This window comes from Coturnix japonica, chromosome 1, assembly GCF_054131305.1.
Source record: "Coturnix japonica strain WE chromosome 1, WE-NBRP24, whole genome shotgun sequence".
Lineage (NCBI taxonomy): Eukaryota > Metazoa > Chordata > Aves > Galliformes > Phasianidae > Coturnix > Coturnix japonica.
Genome location: NC_140663.1, coordinates 35,722,454 through 35,736,106, shown reverse-complemented (window position 1 = coordinate 35,736,106; position 13,653 = coordinate 35,722,454). Strand labels below are relative to the sequence as shown.

The window sequence follows — 13,653 nt, the reverse complement described above, 5'->3', positions numbered from 1 at the left end:
CAGCAAACACAGCAACCTTTTAGTAGATATAGTATTTTTCAGATAGGTTGAGACTCGCATTAGATGTTTGTTCTAAAATCATGAGCATCCATATTAGCTAAGAAAAATAGCCAGCAACACTTTCTTTTTAGCATTTACTTAATTTTATACTTTGTGTTCCTTGGTTAAAAGACAAAGTTCTCCCTCTTTTAGCCTGAGATTTGTACACTAACAAAAGAGCAAAAGGTCAGTCTCCTCCCAGCAAACAAAAGGTCAAGTTCCCATGTAAAGAAACCAAATCCCAGTCCTCCCGATCTAGAAATACACAGGATGAAGATTATTTTAATTGACCGAATTCAGCCCAACTCATACATATGTTCAGCCCCTCCCTCATAGGCATTGAAGCAAAGGGTATATTCAGCTTACTAACAGTCTATAATACATAGCAGAGACAAAACTGGTTAAAAGTATTTCTCACTACATGCTAAGAAATTGTAAAATGTTATTTCTGCTGAAGAGGTAACTGAAGCCAGAAATATAAGATTCCATGGGAATGACATGTTTTGTGTTATTGTTTGTAAAAGCAGTTTAATAAAAGAGTTTTGTAGCCTGTTTGAAAGTTAAGACCTTACTGTCTACTAACTATTCACTGAGGATGGTCTAAATCAGAGCTCCCCAGAAGTGGAGGAAAAAGAGTTTTTCAAGTTTCAAGTTTGGAGATAGTTGCTTTCCTTCCCAGGCTGAAATTATAATCCTAGATAGAAATATTTACAATGTTGACAGCATTATTTTGGAAGTACATTTTCAACAGGAAATTTCTGCAATGTAATGAGGATGAAATGAGATAATGAGATAGATTGGGGCTTTGTAGGGGACAAGGCCCATGGCAAAACAGGAAGTGGGTAGGAGGACAGTGTTCAGTAGCATCTCCACCCAGGGAGAGTTGCACTGACCTCTTGGTGGGCTCCACGTCAAGGCTCCATTTAGGTGTGACTGAGGAGATGCAGCTCGAACCTATCAGAGAAACATAAAAGCAAAATTAGGGTATTTGTGCTTTATGGATTCACCAATACAAGCCCAGGGCCTTACAGAAGGGTTGGGTTAGGGCTTGGCAGGTTGTTTCAGCACATGGCACAACCTCACGTACTTTGGACAAACTGGCAGCCTGAACCAACAGGAAAGTTAGTGACTGCTGTACTTGTGAGGAGGGGAAGCGTGGTTTAGGGGAACAGAGAACTATACAGCAGTATACTGAGGTCACCACTGGCCTTCTCTCCATGCCCTCTGCTTCACCAGTGCCAATGGACCAATAGAGCTCTACTGGGGAGATCTGTGTTTATACCTGGGAGGAAGAGTGAGGGTCCTGAGAAGCATCCTGCCCTTTTCACTTCAGTAAAATAAAAAGAGTTGGAGAGTGTGGAGATGCAATATCCCTCCTTCCCCAGATTCCCATAACTCATGCCTTGCAATACTCTCCGATCATTTGATTGTAGCCACTTCAGTGGTGATGGATTTCACGTCCCATTAAAGACTCTTCAGAGCTGCATTTCAGCTCATCCCAAACAAAGAGGAGACAGATCTGCCTGATCTACATCCTGTCCCATGGAGGAACAGGGGGGCAGGGGACTGTAAGGAAGTCCTGGGTTCTGACCCAGAGCTCTGTTGTTGCAGTTTGTCGTGTCATGTCAATCCTTCCGGGGACTGAACAAGTCTCACATGACAAGCACTCTGAGGTTTTTGCCCCCACTAGACTAAAAAGTTTACCAGCATAAAGTGCTTGATAGTTAGATATTTTCCACTACAGTTCTTCATGGCTATTTTAAATCCTTTTGTTTTACAAAGCTTTGTCCTTCTGCTTAAATAGTTCCTCTTGGCCATGATTTTTTTTAACTCACTCTATGAGTATTACAAGAAGTTACATTTCTGTACTCCCATGCTAGCCCTCTCAGGTATACACAAGCCTTCAGCTGCACAACTGAGCAAAACAGATCATTTAAACTTCCACCTGTTAGAAACTCTTCTTTCTGTGAATCCTGCTTCACCTCTGGAGCTTGAGCTAACAGATCTCAGTGTGAACACAACTGTTTTTCATTGAACACTAACAGCTTTCTGGGGTTTTCTGTTCACCTTCACAAAAAGCAGAAGAGCAGTGGTGTTATTTCCCATGGTGTGCATCAGCTGTTCTGTAAGGATTGGTAATTCAGCAAGCTTTCGTCAGGACTGAATGAATGCGTGAGGCCATGGGCCTCGGCTGGAGGCAGCAGGTAGGGAACAGTGGCTCCTGCTCACCGTCCTCCTGTTACCATGGTCTTGCTTGTTACAAAGGCCCCATTGTCACAACAGCAAAGCCCCCGAGCAGAACAGGGGGAGGAATTCCCCACTCTTTCGGAGGTATAACCTACCTCTGTTGTTAAGAGATCTCTTTTCTGTCGAGCTGCATTAAACTCGTTTCTGGAAGAAAACAAAAAGGATCTTGTATAACCAAAGGTCCCCGGAGCAGCCTGAATAAGCCGTTCCCCAGAGAGAAGTGTTTCTCTCTGATTACCATCACTTTATCAAAGAGGTCTTTCTTGGGTTAACGTTTAAAATGGTGATTCTTTTTTTCTTTTCGTGGTCTCATTTTACAGAATTCAACAGTGCTCCAATCTCTGCTCTCAGACATCAGGGAGGTTGTTGGGGAGAGGAAAAATAGGCAGAACAAGCTTCTATGACAGGATACAAAACTGCAAACCAGATTCATAGGTACTTGAATGTGTGTGTGCAGCAGCGAGTTGCCCTAAGTGTGATGTGACTATATTGGTATAGTGCTTTTAATAGCAAGGATTACTCACCAGCTGCAGCTGACTTAAGTTTGTGATCTGGTTTAGAAGCAAGGGCAACAGACTATAAAACATACTCAGTTTTACCAGCAGTCCATGATGGCATATCATTCGGCACGTATGTGTGTTCACTAGATACAGAGGTCACTAGTCATCCAAAGCTATGTCCGACTGGACACTTCTACTAGAATTGATGGCATAGTTCCCATTTAATTCAATGGGATCAGGAACATTTCCTAGTTTGGGTTTTGTTTGGATTTCAGCTTCTGCATGAAAACTTGTATTGAAAATGTTTATTTTATGGCTGTGTAGCACTTACTTTTCTGTGCTTCAAATAGCAGCTAGGATTTTATCATGCAATTAAAATTGTAGAAGGATACTCATTTAATGTATTTTTCCAGACATAAAATAATGATCTCATCTTGGTTTCATTCCATTACTCCTCTAAGCTTTCTTGAGACAGTAGAAGTATCATTTTTCATAAGTGCCTTCATTTTTCAAATGGAGGATCCATGCTCATTATATAAATTCTTTGAAAAGAATTGTAAACATTCTGAAAGTGTGTTTTACATCCAATGCACATATACATGACAACTTACACGGCAAATTCAAGACTGTATTTTACTTTCTAACTTACACCACAACAGAAAGGCCTTACACATTTTCATTTTATTCATGAGACTTAACAAACAGGGAATAAAAACTTACCTTGAAGTCCTTCTCAAAAGGGAAAGCTTGCAGTAAGTTCCTGTAGATTAAAAAATCATCAAGGTAAATATTTTTCTGTAGCGTTACTCTGCATTTGGCAAATAACTAATGAGTTCTGTTCTTTAAAAAGCAGTTAATGAACCTGAGTTTCCTAAAGTATCTTTACATAACCTTCTTCTCATCACAAGGAATCTAGCAACAGATGCATTCCTTCCTGAAAGCTTGATGCTCGCAAGTGCTCACCACCTGCAAATTCCCATGGTCTCAGCTCTGCTACATGCTACCACCAAAAAAAGCAAAGCATTTTTATTTCTTCAGAGGCTTAGACCATATCTAGTAAAACATAAGAGGTGCTCAGATCTATCAGTCAAACTTCTAGAGCGGTAACCTGTAATCTTTTTCTGCTTGTTCCTTAAAAAACTCAGTTGCGATTCTCATCACACTCTCATGTTGTCTTAGAAATCTTTATAATGACTCTAAAGAAACTACCTACAAGACCTATTTGCAGTGCGTATGCATAAAAATTAAAAGGGTTGTTTCTATAGCCAGAGGAACAATTGTTTATTCTAATATTCCAAAAACGCTTTAAAACACTGCAGGTGCAGTCTGATCAAACAAAATTATACCCTGTTGAAATTAATTACTAGCTTACACGTCTGACAACAATGGCAATGAAACAAAGACATTTAAACTTAATTCTGTAATAGCTTCTTTTGTTACAAAATTCAAACATAAAAATGTATGCTTAAAAAAAAAGAAAAAAGATATATTTTAGCTTCAACCCCTACCAGAAAGAATGGAGATATATATAACAGTTTTTTAACCTGTGAAATTGGTTTATGAACTCCAAAAAGGGTCAAAAATGTTGGTTTATGATAGAAAAATAAGCAGACACACTAATGAAATACTCACAGAACTAATTGTAGAAGTTAGTATACTGCAAAGATGAAATAAAGTTCTTACCTTGCAAAGAGGACAGCAGTGAATGAAGCAAGAATATACTCCACGGTATCATTAAATTGAGCTTTCCCACAATGTTCATTTCAGTATAACTTAGTAATAGGAAATTCATCCAAATTAATGGCTTTGACTATGATGGCATCTTCTAACTGTGTCTTCCTGCAGTGTGTTTAGATCCTTTAAAATTTAGATAGCTCGATGCATGATTTAAAATAATACACTACAGAAAGGAAAAGAAAAGGAGACATCAAGCTTGGTAGATACATACAGCTTCAGGAGCTTAGCAAGAGTTGCATACAACTTTCTGGCTGCATGTCTCTCATTAGAAATGCATGGTAACTGCTCAGCAGAGTCTGTATTAGTTACACTTTCACCAGACCTGTGAGCATTACTCCTCTGTGAAATTCAATTGGCCCTTTATAAGACGGCAGACAATGGCAAGAAATTTTGCCATGTTGTGACGCTTTGAGAGATCCTTCAGTCGTCATCACGCCTTTGTGTGCTTTGACACTTGCGTCTTTTTCTGCCCTTCTTATTATAGCAAACAGTTTTAGAAAGAACCTGCAGTTGTGTTAGTGCGTAAAATGCAACCAGATCATTTTGGAAATTAACATATTAATATTCCTTATCTGTTCCCACTTACCCACTTTACTCTGAACATTAATAGAATGAGCAAGAAGTGAATCAATTCAAGAAATTGAAATGGCTACTCCTCACTTTCATTTGTGAATCCTGTCTTTTGCTTAGCCCTCCCAGCATGCACTTCATAAGATGCTGGGAGCATCCTGTATAAGGTGGCTATAGACTAAAATAAAATTCAGAAGCTGATGATCTCTTTGGTAAAAATTTCTCCCAGTGACTCTTTCAGCCCTTTCTCTTCCTCTCGCTTCAGCTGGACTAGAAGAGGCAAAGGGAAACACAAACTTCCCAACCACAGACATACATTCATGTCCACACAGCAGTACTCACACCAGGTTTGGGACCATTGTCAGCCCAAGGATAATTACTGTAAACTGGTACATGTTACAACAGTACACCATGGTTCAAGTATTTCCTAACTAATTATTTTTATTACTGACTGTATTTAAGTGACTCTGGATCCAGCCTTCCGCTTGCTTGGAAATAACATCACCTTCCCAGGGATGGAAGTGAGACCATTACCAATTCCAGAGCTATTTTCCTTCAAAGCTAAGTATGACGTAGAATCATTTCAAACTCTTCTAAGAAACCTGACCTGGGATTTTTCCATTCCTCAGGTTGGTATTTCTCACTATTAACATAAATCAACTCTTTTTAACAGAAGCTGTTGAAATGACATTTTAATGTATATATAACTTTTACAAAATAAAGTTGAGGGCATGTTTCTGGTATGTTAGTATTGCCCGATTGCTTAACTTCTAACATCTAAAAAGTAGGCCAAGCCTACTTTACAAGCTGTAAAGAGACTTTTTAAGAGTTAGAGCAATTGGTTTTGTTAGGTCTGGATATCTCTGCTCAAGACAGAGTAGGAAATAGCACAGTCCCAAGCAGATGAAGGACATTAGCTAATAAGGGAAAAGAATTATTCAGCCGGGTACATTGAACTGTAACTCAGAGGGCTATATTAAGAAATTAAAAAAAAAAAAAAAAAATTAAAAAAAAAAATCTGCCCCAGCAATGACTACATTACCTACACGAGTAGAATAGTCACAGATTTGAGACTTCTGGAAAACGTGAACAGGAACACTGAAACATAGAAAATAACTACTTTGGTAATAAAATGAGCACAGCATAATAAAAACGCTGGCCTATGCTTACAAGAATGCTAGTGTTACATTTTCAAGTTATATTTTTTCCTTTAAAAGTGAAAATAAAAAATTTCAATACCGGTGTATTTTAATATTGTAGCAGAGATGCTAAGTCACAACTTGAAGCAGTGAGTGAACACCTGGTGGCAAGGCAGGGCCAGCCTAGGGGAGCTCAGACGCATGCAATGCCCCCACATGACTGGAAGGAGTAGAGCCAGGATCCATCCCTTCCCAGACCTCATTTAAGGGTTGGCAGTGGAGGCAAAGGTATCTTGAGGCCTTCTATGAGTAAGCAAGTTCTTTCCTTTATTTTTGTGTCCATGGCTGTTGCATTTTAGAACCTTGCTACTCTATTGTTATTGCTGCGCTTTCCATCACATTGCAGTACTCAATATAAGTTCGCTCAAGATTTTCCAACTTAGCATTTGAGAGGATTTAGTTTTATATACAGGTTATGCATTTTATCAGGATTATAAGCAATAGATGAAAAAGCAACAACCTTCAGTGACTTGGGTTCAAGCTTGCCTGTTTTGGATTTGGATCCATTATCATCATTAATAAAACATGGCACTTCTTAGAGCTCATCTTCCAGCCTTCATCGAACTGGTATTTTCAAGGACGAGTTAAGTGGCACTACGCTCTCATGCATGTGCTCAAACTTCTAAAGGGTTAGCATCAGTGAAAATAATAAAAGAGCTATAATAATACAAGGCTGGAGGCACTTCTGCTCCAAGTATTACCTCCACAGCTGCTCAAAGATCTCCCCGGGGGCAGGAAACAGATTGTTAGTATTTCTCTAAGGAAGGGTGACCAGGGCTAGAGCAGGTACTCAATCACCAGGGCTTGATTCCCTTGCCCAAAGAAACAGGACACTAGGAAAGGATTTTTATGAAAATATTTTCTCTATAAGTCTCTCAAAAGCTCAAAACTTCAATTTAATTACACTTCCTCAGTGAAGTTAAGCCCTCTAGTGGTCAATTGTCCAACAACATATAATAAACATCTTCAGCCATTCACACGAGCAGACACAAGTCCAATTCCACAAGCATTTCTCATCTAGAAAGCAAGCCTGTGAGAATGACATCACTCTCCAGTATTATTAGGGCATTTTCATAGGATCAGAGTTCAGTTCAGAAAGCATTTTTATTGCGCTAAGAGTTTTTATTCAGAGAAACAATGTGCAGATACCACCTCTGATTATATTAGAAGCAGTGCAAGAATTATTTTCAGCTTTTTCATAATAGAACAGCAGTCCCTGGTTGTTACAAATTATTTTGTGGGCAGCAAAACTGATAAGTCAAATTTCCCCCTAACTGTGAAGATCACCCTAAGGTTTCTGGTGCTGGGTATTTCACTTCCCCTGCCTCTCTGACTTTCACATCATAGGAACTATTTTCCCCCTTTTCCCCTGCATCTCACTGGCATAATAGCTAGGCAACAATCAGTTTTGGACAAGACACAGTGTAAAGTACATATGTGCCAACTGGCAGGCTAGTACACATTTCCTAAGCAATGAGTGAGCCATTGCTTGTCAATCACCACACGAGCCAAATAACTAAAAGGCCTATTTTTCCCCAGCTGAAACTAATTAGCATCTATCAAGATGCCAGTTTTCACAAAACTCGCAGGAATTCAGCAACCACATTTGAAGTTATCCCTACATAGCATCTTTTCCTTAGAGATCCAGGCTGCAAGTTAGAATATCACAGGACTCAGCAGCCTGAGAGCCAGCATGCTTTGTGAGCAACTCTGTTCTAAGGTGGGAACTGGTGAACCCACAGAACAAGAAATGGGTCGGACGTGAGGATGCAGAAGTGAGAGACTGAGGAAAGCAGACTATTCATCTTGCCAAAGTGACTCAAGCTTGATAAAGTTAATATATCATTCACTTACCAGGATTTTTTGTTTTATGCTGTGTAAATTGGCAAAAGAATATACAACAGTCCTCTCCAATGAAAGTGTGAGAGGCTTGAATAACAGTTTTCTACTTCTATTCAGGTCATGTATTGCAGTATTTTGTGGCAGACTCTGACAGCTAAAATGGGAGATGGATGGAGAATTCCTTTCCAGAAGGAATTTGTTCAAGTTATTCATTTAACTCTTGAGTCGCTACACTGCTATGAAAGTGTTTTGAACAAAAGCTTTCACCAGAAAAAAAAGCAGAAAAGCATAACAAGTTTCAGTGTTTATAATAAGTCTGTGATGACTATTTCTCTACATTAAAGCAAAAGGGCAATATTGTACTTTGTGCTGTGATCTGCATTTCCCAACTCAACTCACAAGTCAGCTCAATTTTATGCAGAAATAGTACATTGAAATGACCTGTCAATGAATAAGCGAGAAAAAATAATACCACATTTGATAGAAATCCACCCCCAAAATTGTGTATATCGAGATGCTCAAATAACAATTTCAGTAGTGTCGTACAAGCGTACAGGAGATAGGAACAATATCTGACTTCAGAAACAATACAGCAGAAGGTGGGGTGCTGCAGCTTGATTAGTCTTCCATGTTTCTTGCAGTTCCTCTCCAAATTGCTATCCAAACACAGGAAACAACAATGTAGGGCTGTTTCCGTGCCAGTTGGGTCAACTCATATCCAAGTTCTCATTCAATCATTTGCAATTCTTCCAAGGAACAGAATTAGCCTATCCAACAGCCTTTCCTTGGCACATCACATCTTACTCAGAACTAAACTCTCCCTCCTCCTAATGAGATTACTTCTGAAGGCCTTCAAAGCTTCAATGGATGAGGAGCTGGAACTTCTCCAACATTTCATGTTTGATAAACACATACCCTGAATGTATCTTTTAAAATTAGTCGTATTTTCAACTCCACATTTTTCACACATGCTTTCCTAAGGCTTTCCATTACCTCACCTCGCTCATGACATCAGCAAATCTAGCTATCACATTGATTAAAGCACTTGACGTTGTTCTCTGTGTATATGTCTGCCTATAGTTGTAGGATGAATAATTTAGATTCAATGCTACGCATAAAAGAGTTTAATAATGTGAACTTAAAATACCCACCTGAACATACACTTTAGCACTATGTTAAGGGAGTTACTCTCGGTGGAATAAATCACTTTGTCACTTGTCATTAACAATGCATCAACATAAATTGTCCATGCAAATGGACACTACTGTCAATTAATACTCTGTGGTCACGTCTGAAACTTCATTCATTTGTAAAGTAGTATTTCAAATGAATCTGCAATGAAAACAGAATTCACTTGAAAGGACCCTAGTTGCCAACACAGAACCATAAGACACTTAATGCAGCATTACCCTTAGGCAGCATACTATGACAAGTCACACACTGGTTATCAGCCAGGAGTCAGACCTACGCATTACAGACCAAGTCAGCATCAACGCTTTGACATTTTCAAGCAGAGATCATCTCCATCCATGGATCATCTCTGTCAGTAACACCAGAATCACTCAGCTCCCTGTAAAGGTCCATTTGCTTGGACACACAAGAAAGGTCTGTCTGCTTCAACAAACTGTTGCATGTACCCACCCCTCCCAAGTAAAAGAGGATGTAAGCTTTTAATGTTCTGAAACATCCATAGTATGAGGTTTTTGTTCATTACCAAGGCCCCAAAAGGCTATCAAGACTTTCTTCAAAGGGACAGAAGATCAAGAACCTGGTTTTACTTTAGTATTAATGGATTTGTGAACTAATCTGAAGTTAAAATCTATTTACCCACACAAAAACAATCTGAAAACATGGAATTTATCAAATTCTCTTTTACATTTATTGACTGTCACATGACTAGTGAACAATTTTAACGGTAAGACTTCTGGTAGCGTGCACGAGCACCAGGTCCTCCAAACTTCTTGGATTCACAACGGCGAGGATCTGCAACCAGCAGGGTCCTGTCGTACTGGATTAGAATATCCTTGATCTCTTTTTTGGAAGCTTCATCAACATCTGTATAGAAGAAAAAAAGATACAGTTCAGAACATCTCTCAAAGGAATTAATTTAAACGAGTATTTTCACACTTGTCAGAAGCCATACATCTCCACTTAACGCTAATATAACAATCTGAACAATGAACTTACATTTTTGATAGTAAGCCACCAATGCTTTGGAAATAGCTTGACGGATAGCTGTTAAAAAAAAAAAAAAAAAGGATGGATTACTAAGGATTGCAAATGTATTCAAAACTTAAACACTAAGTGCCAATTCTCTCAGAAACTTGCTGCCTTGTTCTCTGCCAAAGCATCCTTTCCCTCCTTAACATCCCCTCCCACACACTACACGTGACCTTTATTTTGGCAAATCTGAAGAACTCTGAGCCAAGGGGCCACCCACGATTCATCTTCTAACTTGACAACTGCCAGCTATCCAAAGCACAGTATGAGCACTGCTTTGATCACCTTCCTTAGAATATAATTGTGTTTATCCTTAACCAAGTAGTTCATTTCCAAAATCCTTAGAAATAGTTCTGTACAATGTCTATAGTTTTCATGAGATAAAAAGCATTCAAGGAGTTCAAGGACTAAGGCAGCAGAATGCACAACAGGATGGTATCACTTGTTTAACACACCTCCATAAAACAACCCCATAACAATAACCAGATTTCAAACCAGTGTTATGGGATCAGCTGTGAATGTTTGGTTTGGGACTACGTTTTTGATTTCAAAAAATGAATTGTCTGAAAAACAAGTGAAATCAACTTCAGACATTCACAATATGCTCTGTAAGAGAGGCTCCTGCAGATGCTTACAGGTGCTCTCATTCACAATATGCTCTGCAGGTCAAACCAAAGATACTTCTGGACAACCTGGAACTTTACAATTAAATTCATAATTTCTAATGCACATTTCCCTTTTCACTCTCCCAAAATCTTTGTGTTGAGACACACTTCAACTTCTCACACCACAAGCTGTAAAGCTCAGTTCCTTTGAATTTCATGAATTTTATTCAACTTGCTCCAGATGCTGCAATTCTGTAGGTATATATTAAAGATAAATGCCTGGGTTCGAATCCCCCTGTGGGGCAAGTGGTAGAAGTGCCGCTCTGCTACACAGAGGCTCGAATCCCGGGGGTTGGACTCAATGATCTCTAAGGCCCCTTCCAACCCGCACAAGACTATGATACTGTGAAAACAGTGTTTGAGTAATGAAAAAGAAACAGAACACTGAAACGTACAAGCTTCTATTCTAAACTCAAGCCTTTCACATACAGTTTCACCTGTTCAAGCCCACAACAAAGGTTCAACTCCAAATCCTACCATAGATTTGCGCTACGTGGCCACCACCTTTCACACGGACTCTGATGTCAACACCAGCAAATCTCTCCTTCCCCAGCAGGAGGACAGGTTCAAGCAGCTGGGAAACAAAACAGATTTAACAAAATTAATTTGTTATCAGAACCAGCAAGGACATAAGTCTGTAGATCTACCATATGTGAAGCTGCTAAACAAGTTGAGAAACAGAGACTGGATTTTAACAAGCACACATCCAAATTAACTTCATCTCTCGCAGGGTTCTTTGACACTTACTAATAATACTGTAAAACAAGCATGCTAATGTTTTTACTTGTTTCAAAACTCTGTTTTCTTCTCTAGGAGAGTGGTTAGGCCCTGGAACAGGCTGCCCAGGGAGGTTGTGGATGCCCCGTCCTTGGAGGTGTTCAAGACCAGGTTGGACGGGGCCCTGGGCAACCTGATCTAGTAAAGGTGTATGTTTGGTGGCCCTGCCAGGCAGGGGGTTGGAACTACATGATCCTTGAGGTCCCTTCCAACCCGGGTCATTCTGTGATTCTCTGATTCTAAACATCACAGTATATGTACAAGGAAATTAACAGAAACCAAATTGTTCAGGCAAAAGCAGGAAAACAAATCAAGGTTATTAAATCTGAACATTCAGTTAAGCACACTCTGCCAACAATACAACTATTGAAGGACAATCAGTCTACAAAAGTACTTCTACACGCAACAAAAGGTTTAGTAGTATCAGTAAGGCAAGCATCTCTTCTCCATGCTCAATTGATTAAGTGTATAAAGCTTTTTAACATTCAAAGGTGAGGGGAAGCTGAGCAGATGCTTACTTTATACTGCAAAGTCCTAGGCTCGATCATTTCCAGAGGTCTTCCATTCACTTTAATGAGGCCGTTTCCTCTTTTGCAGTGGGCAACAGCAGTCGCCGTTTTCTAAAAATCCAAATGCATGTTAGTGCAGCACTACAGTCCTCAGACCAGCGGAATAATGTGCAATTCTCAGACATTTTAACAACCTATACAGGTTATTCTCACATTCAGTGTACTTCTCAGTAAATGAAACAGCGCCATTTCTGACATTTCCAGGTACTTGGATTAGAATGATTGATAGAACTAGAGTGATAGAACTAGAGGGAATGGTTTTAAGCTGCGTCAGGGGAGATTCAGGCTGGACATTAGGAAGTATTACTTCTCGGAAAGAGTAGTCAGGCATTGGAATGCACTGCCCAGGGAGGTGGTGGAGTCACCGACCATGGCAGTGTTCAAGAAACACTTGGATGTGGTGCTGAGGAATATGATTTAGCCAGGAAGTATTGGTAATTGTTGGACTAGATGATATTCTAGGTCTTTTCCAACCTTGATAATTCTGTGATTCTGTGAATGTTATAAATCTTAGCAAGATTGTATTAACGGTGAAGCTGGGTAAGCTACCCCTTCAATGCAACAACATGGTGCATCTGCGGCTCATCTCTTCACAACGGCCTGTTATGTATCAATTTTTGAGCCCAACAGTGCAATAGTTCATTACTCTATTTAATACGGCCTTTGGACACTACAGATGGCGATCCAGGCCATGCTGGGGGGAACCAAAGCCCCGAAAGAGCTTCGATGCAGCGTATCCGGGCTCCCTCCCTTAGAGCTCGTGTCTCCGGCCGGCCCGGTGGTTACAGCAGCGCCGACACGTGTTCGGCCCAGCAGGCCCGGTGGGCTCGGTCCGACTCGCCTCGTCCTGCCGCTCCCCGCAGCGCTCTGTGAAGCGGCAACTGAGAACCGCACATCGCGCTGGGCCGCGGCCCGGCCCGAGAGCGAGGAGGGTGCGAGAGGCCGCCACGCGTGCCCTCACCTTCCGTCCGAAGACCTGGACGCTCTGCAGGGGACCCTTGGCCGGCATGGCTGCTCCTGTTAAAGAGAAGGAAGCGGATGTTAGCGCGGCTGGGAGCGGGCCGCACACGGGCCGCACACAGGCCGCAGCGCAGCCACACTCACCCGACTCCGGCGGCGGCACGGCGAAAAGAACGAACGGGGCTTCCCAGCCTGCGCTCAGGGGTGAGACAGCCGTAAAGCGCACCTTGTCTTCCGGGAGCGCGGCGCTGCGTCCGGCCGTGCTTTACGACAGCGCTTTGCGGCAGCGTTGTGAGGAAGCTCGTTCTCCTCTTGCAGGCTGGGGGGG

At 40.8% G+C, this 13,653-nt stretch overlaps 2 protein-coding genes across 2 annotated transcripts in view; both read right to left on the bottom strand.

The window, feature by feature from the left end:
* The window catches only part of OTOGL (otogelin like), an 83,763-nt gene extending 78,967 nt beyond the window's left edge, over positions 1-4,796 (bottom strand). Inside the window, exons 1-4 of the mRNA XM_085537683.1 lie at positions 4,470-4,796; positions 3,507-3,546; positions 2,382-2,430; positions 933-993 (exon numbers count right to left, since the gene is read on the bottom strand). Of these exons, the coding sequence (XP_085393809.1) occupies positions 933-993; positions 2,382-2,430; positions 3,507-3,546; positions 4,470-4,578 (259 nt within the window). The 5' untranslated portion in view covers positions 4,579-4,796. The remainder of the gene's footprint in view (positions 1-932; positions 994-2,381; positions 2,431-3,506; positions 3,547-4,469) is intronic.
* Positions 4,797-9,990: 5,194 nt separating this feature from the next.
* Positions 9,991-13,497, bottom strand: RPS16 (ribosomal protein S16). Its single transcript, XM_015857292.3, has 6 exons — positions 13,470-13,497; positions 13,327-13,382; positions 12,315-12,416; positions 11,497-11,593; positions 10,322-10,369; positions 9,991-10,189 (listed from the first exon to the last, which is right to left on the bottom strand). The coding sequence occupies exons 2-6, from the start codon at positions 13,372-13,374 to the stop codon at positions 10,044-10,046; spliced, it is 441 nt and encodes a 146-aa protein (XP_015712778.1). The 5' UTR covers positions 13,375-13,382; positions 13,470-13,497; the 3' UTR covers positions 9,991-10,043.
* Between the last annotated feature and the right edge of the window lie 156 nt (positions 13,498-13,653).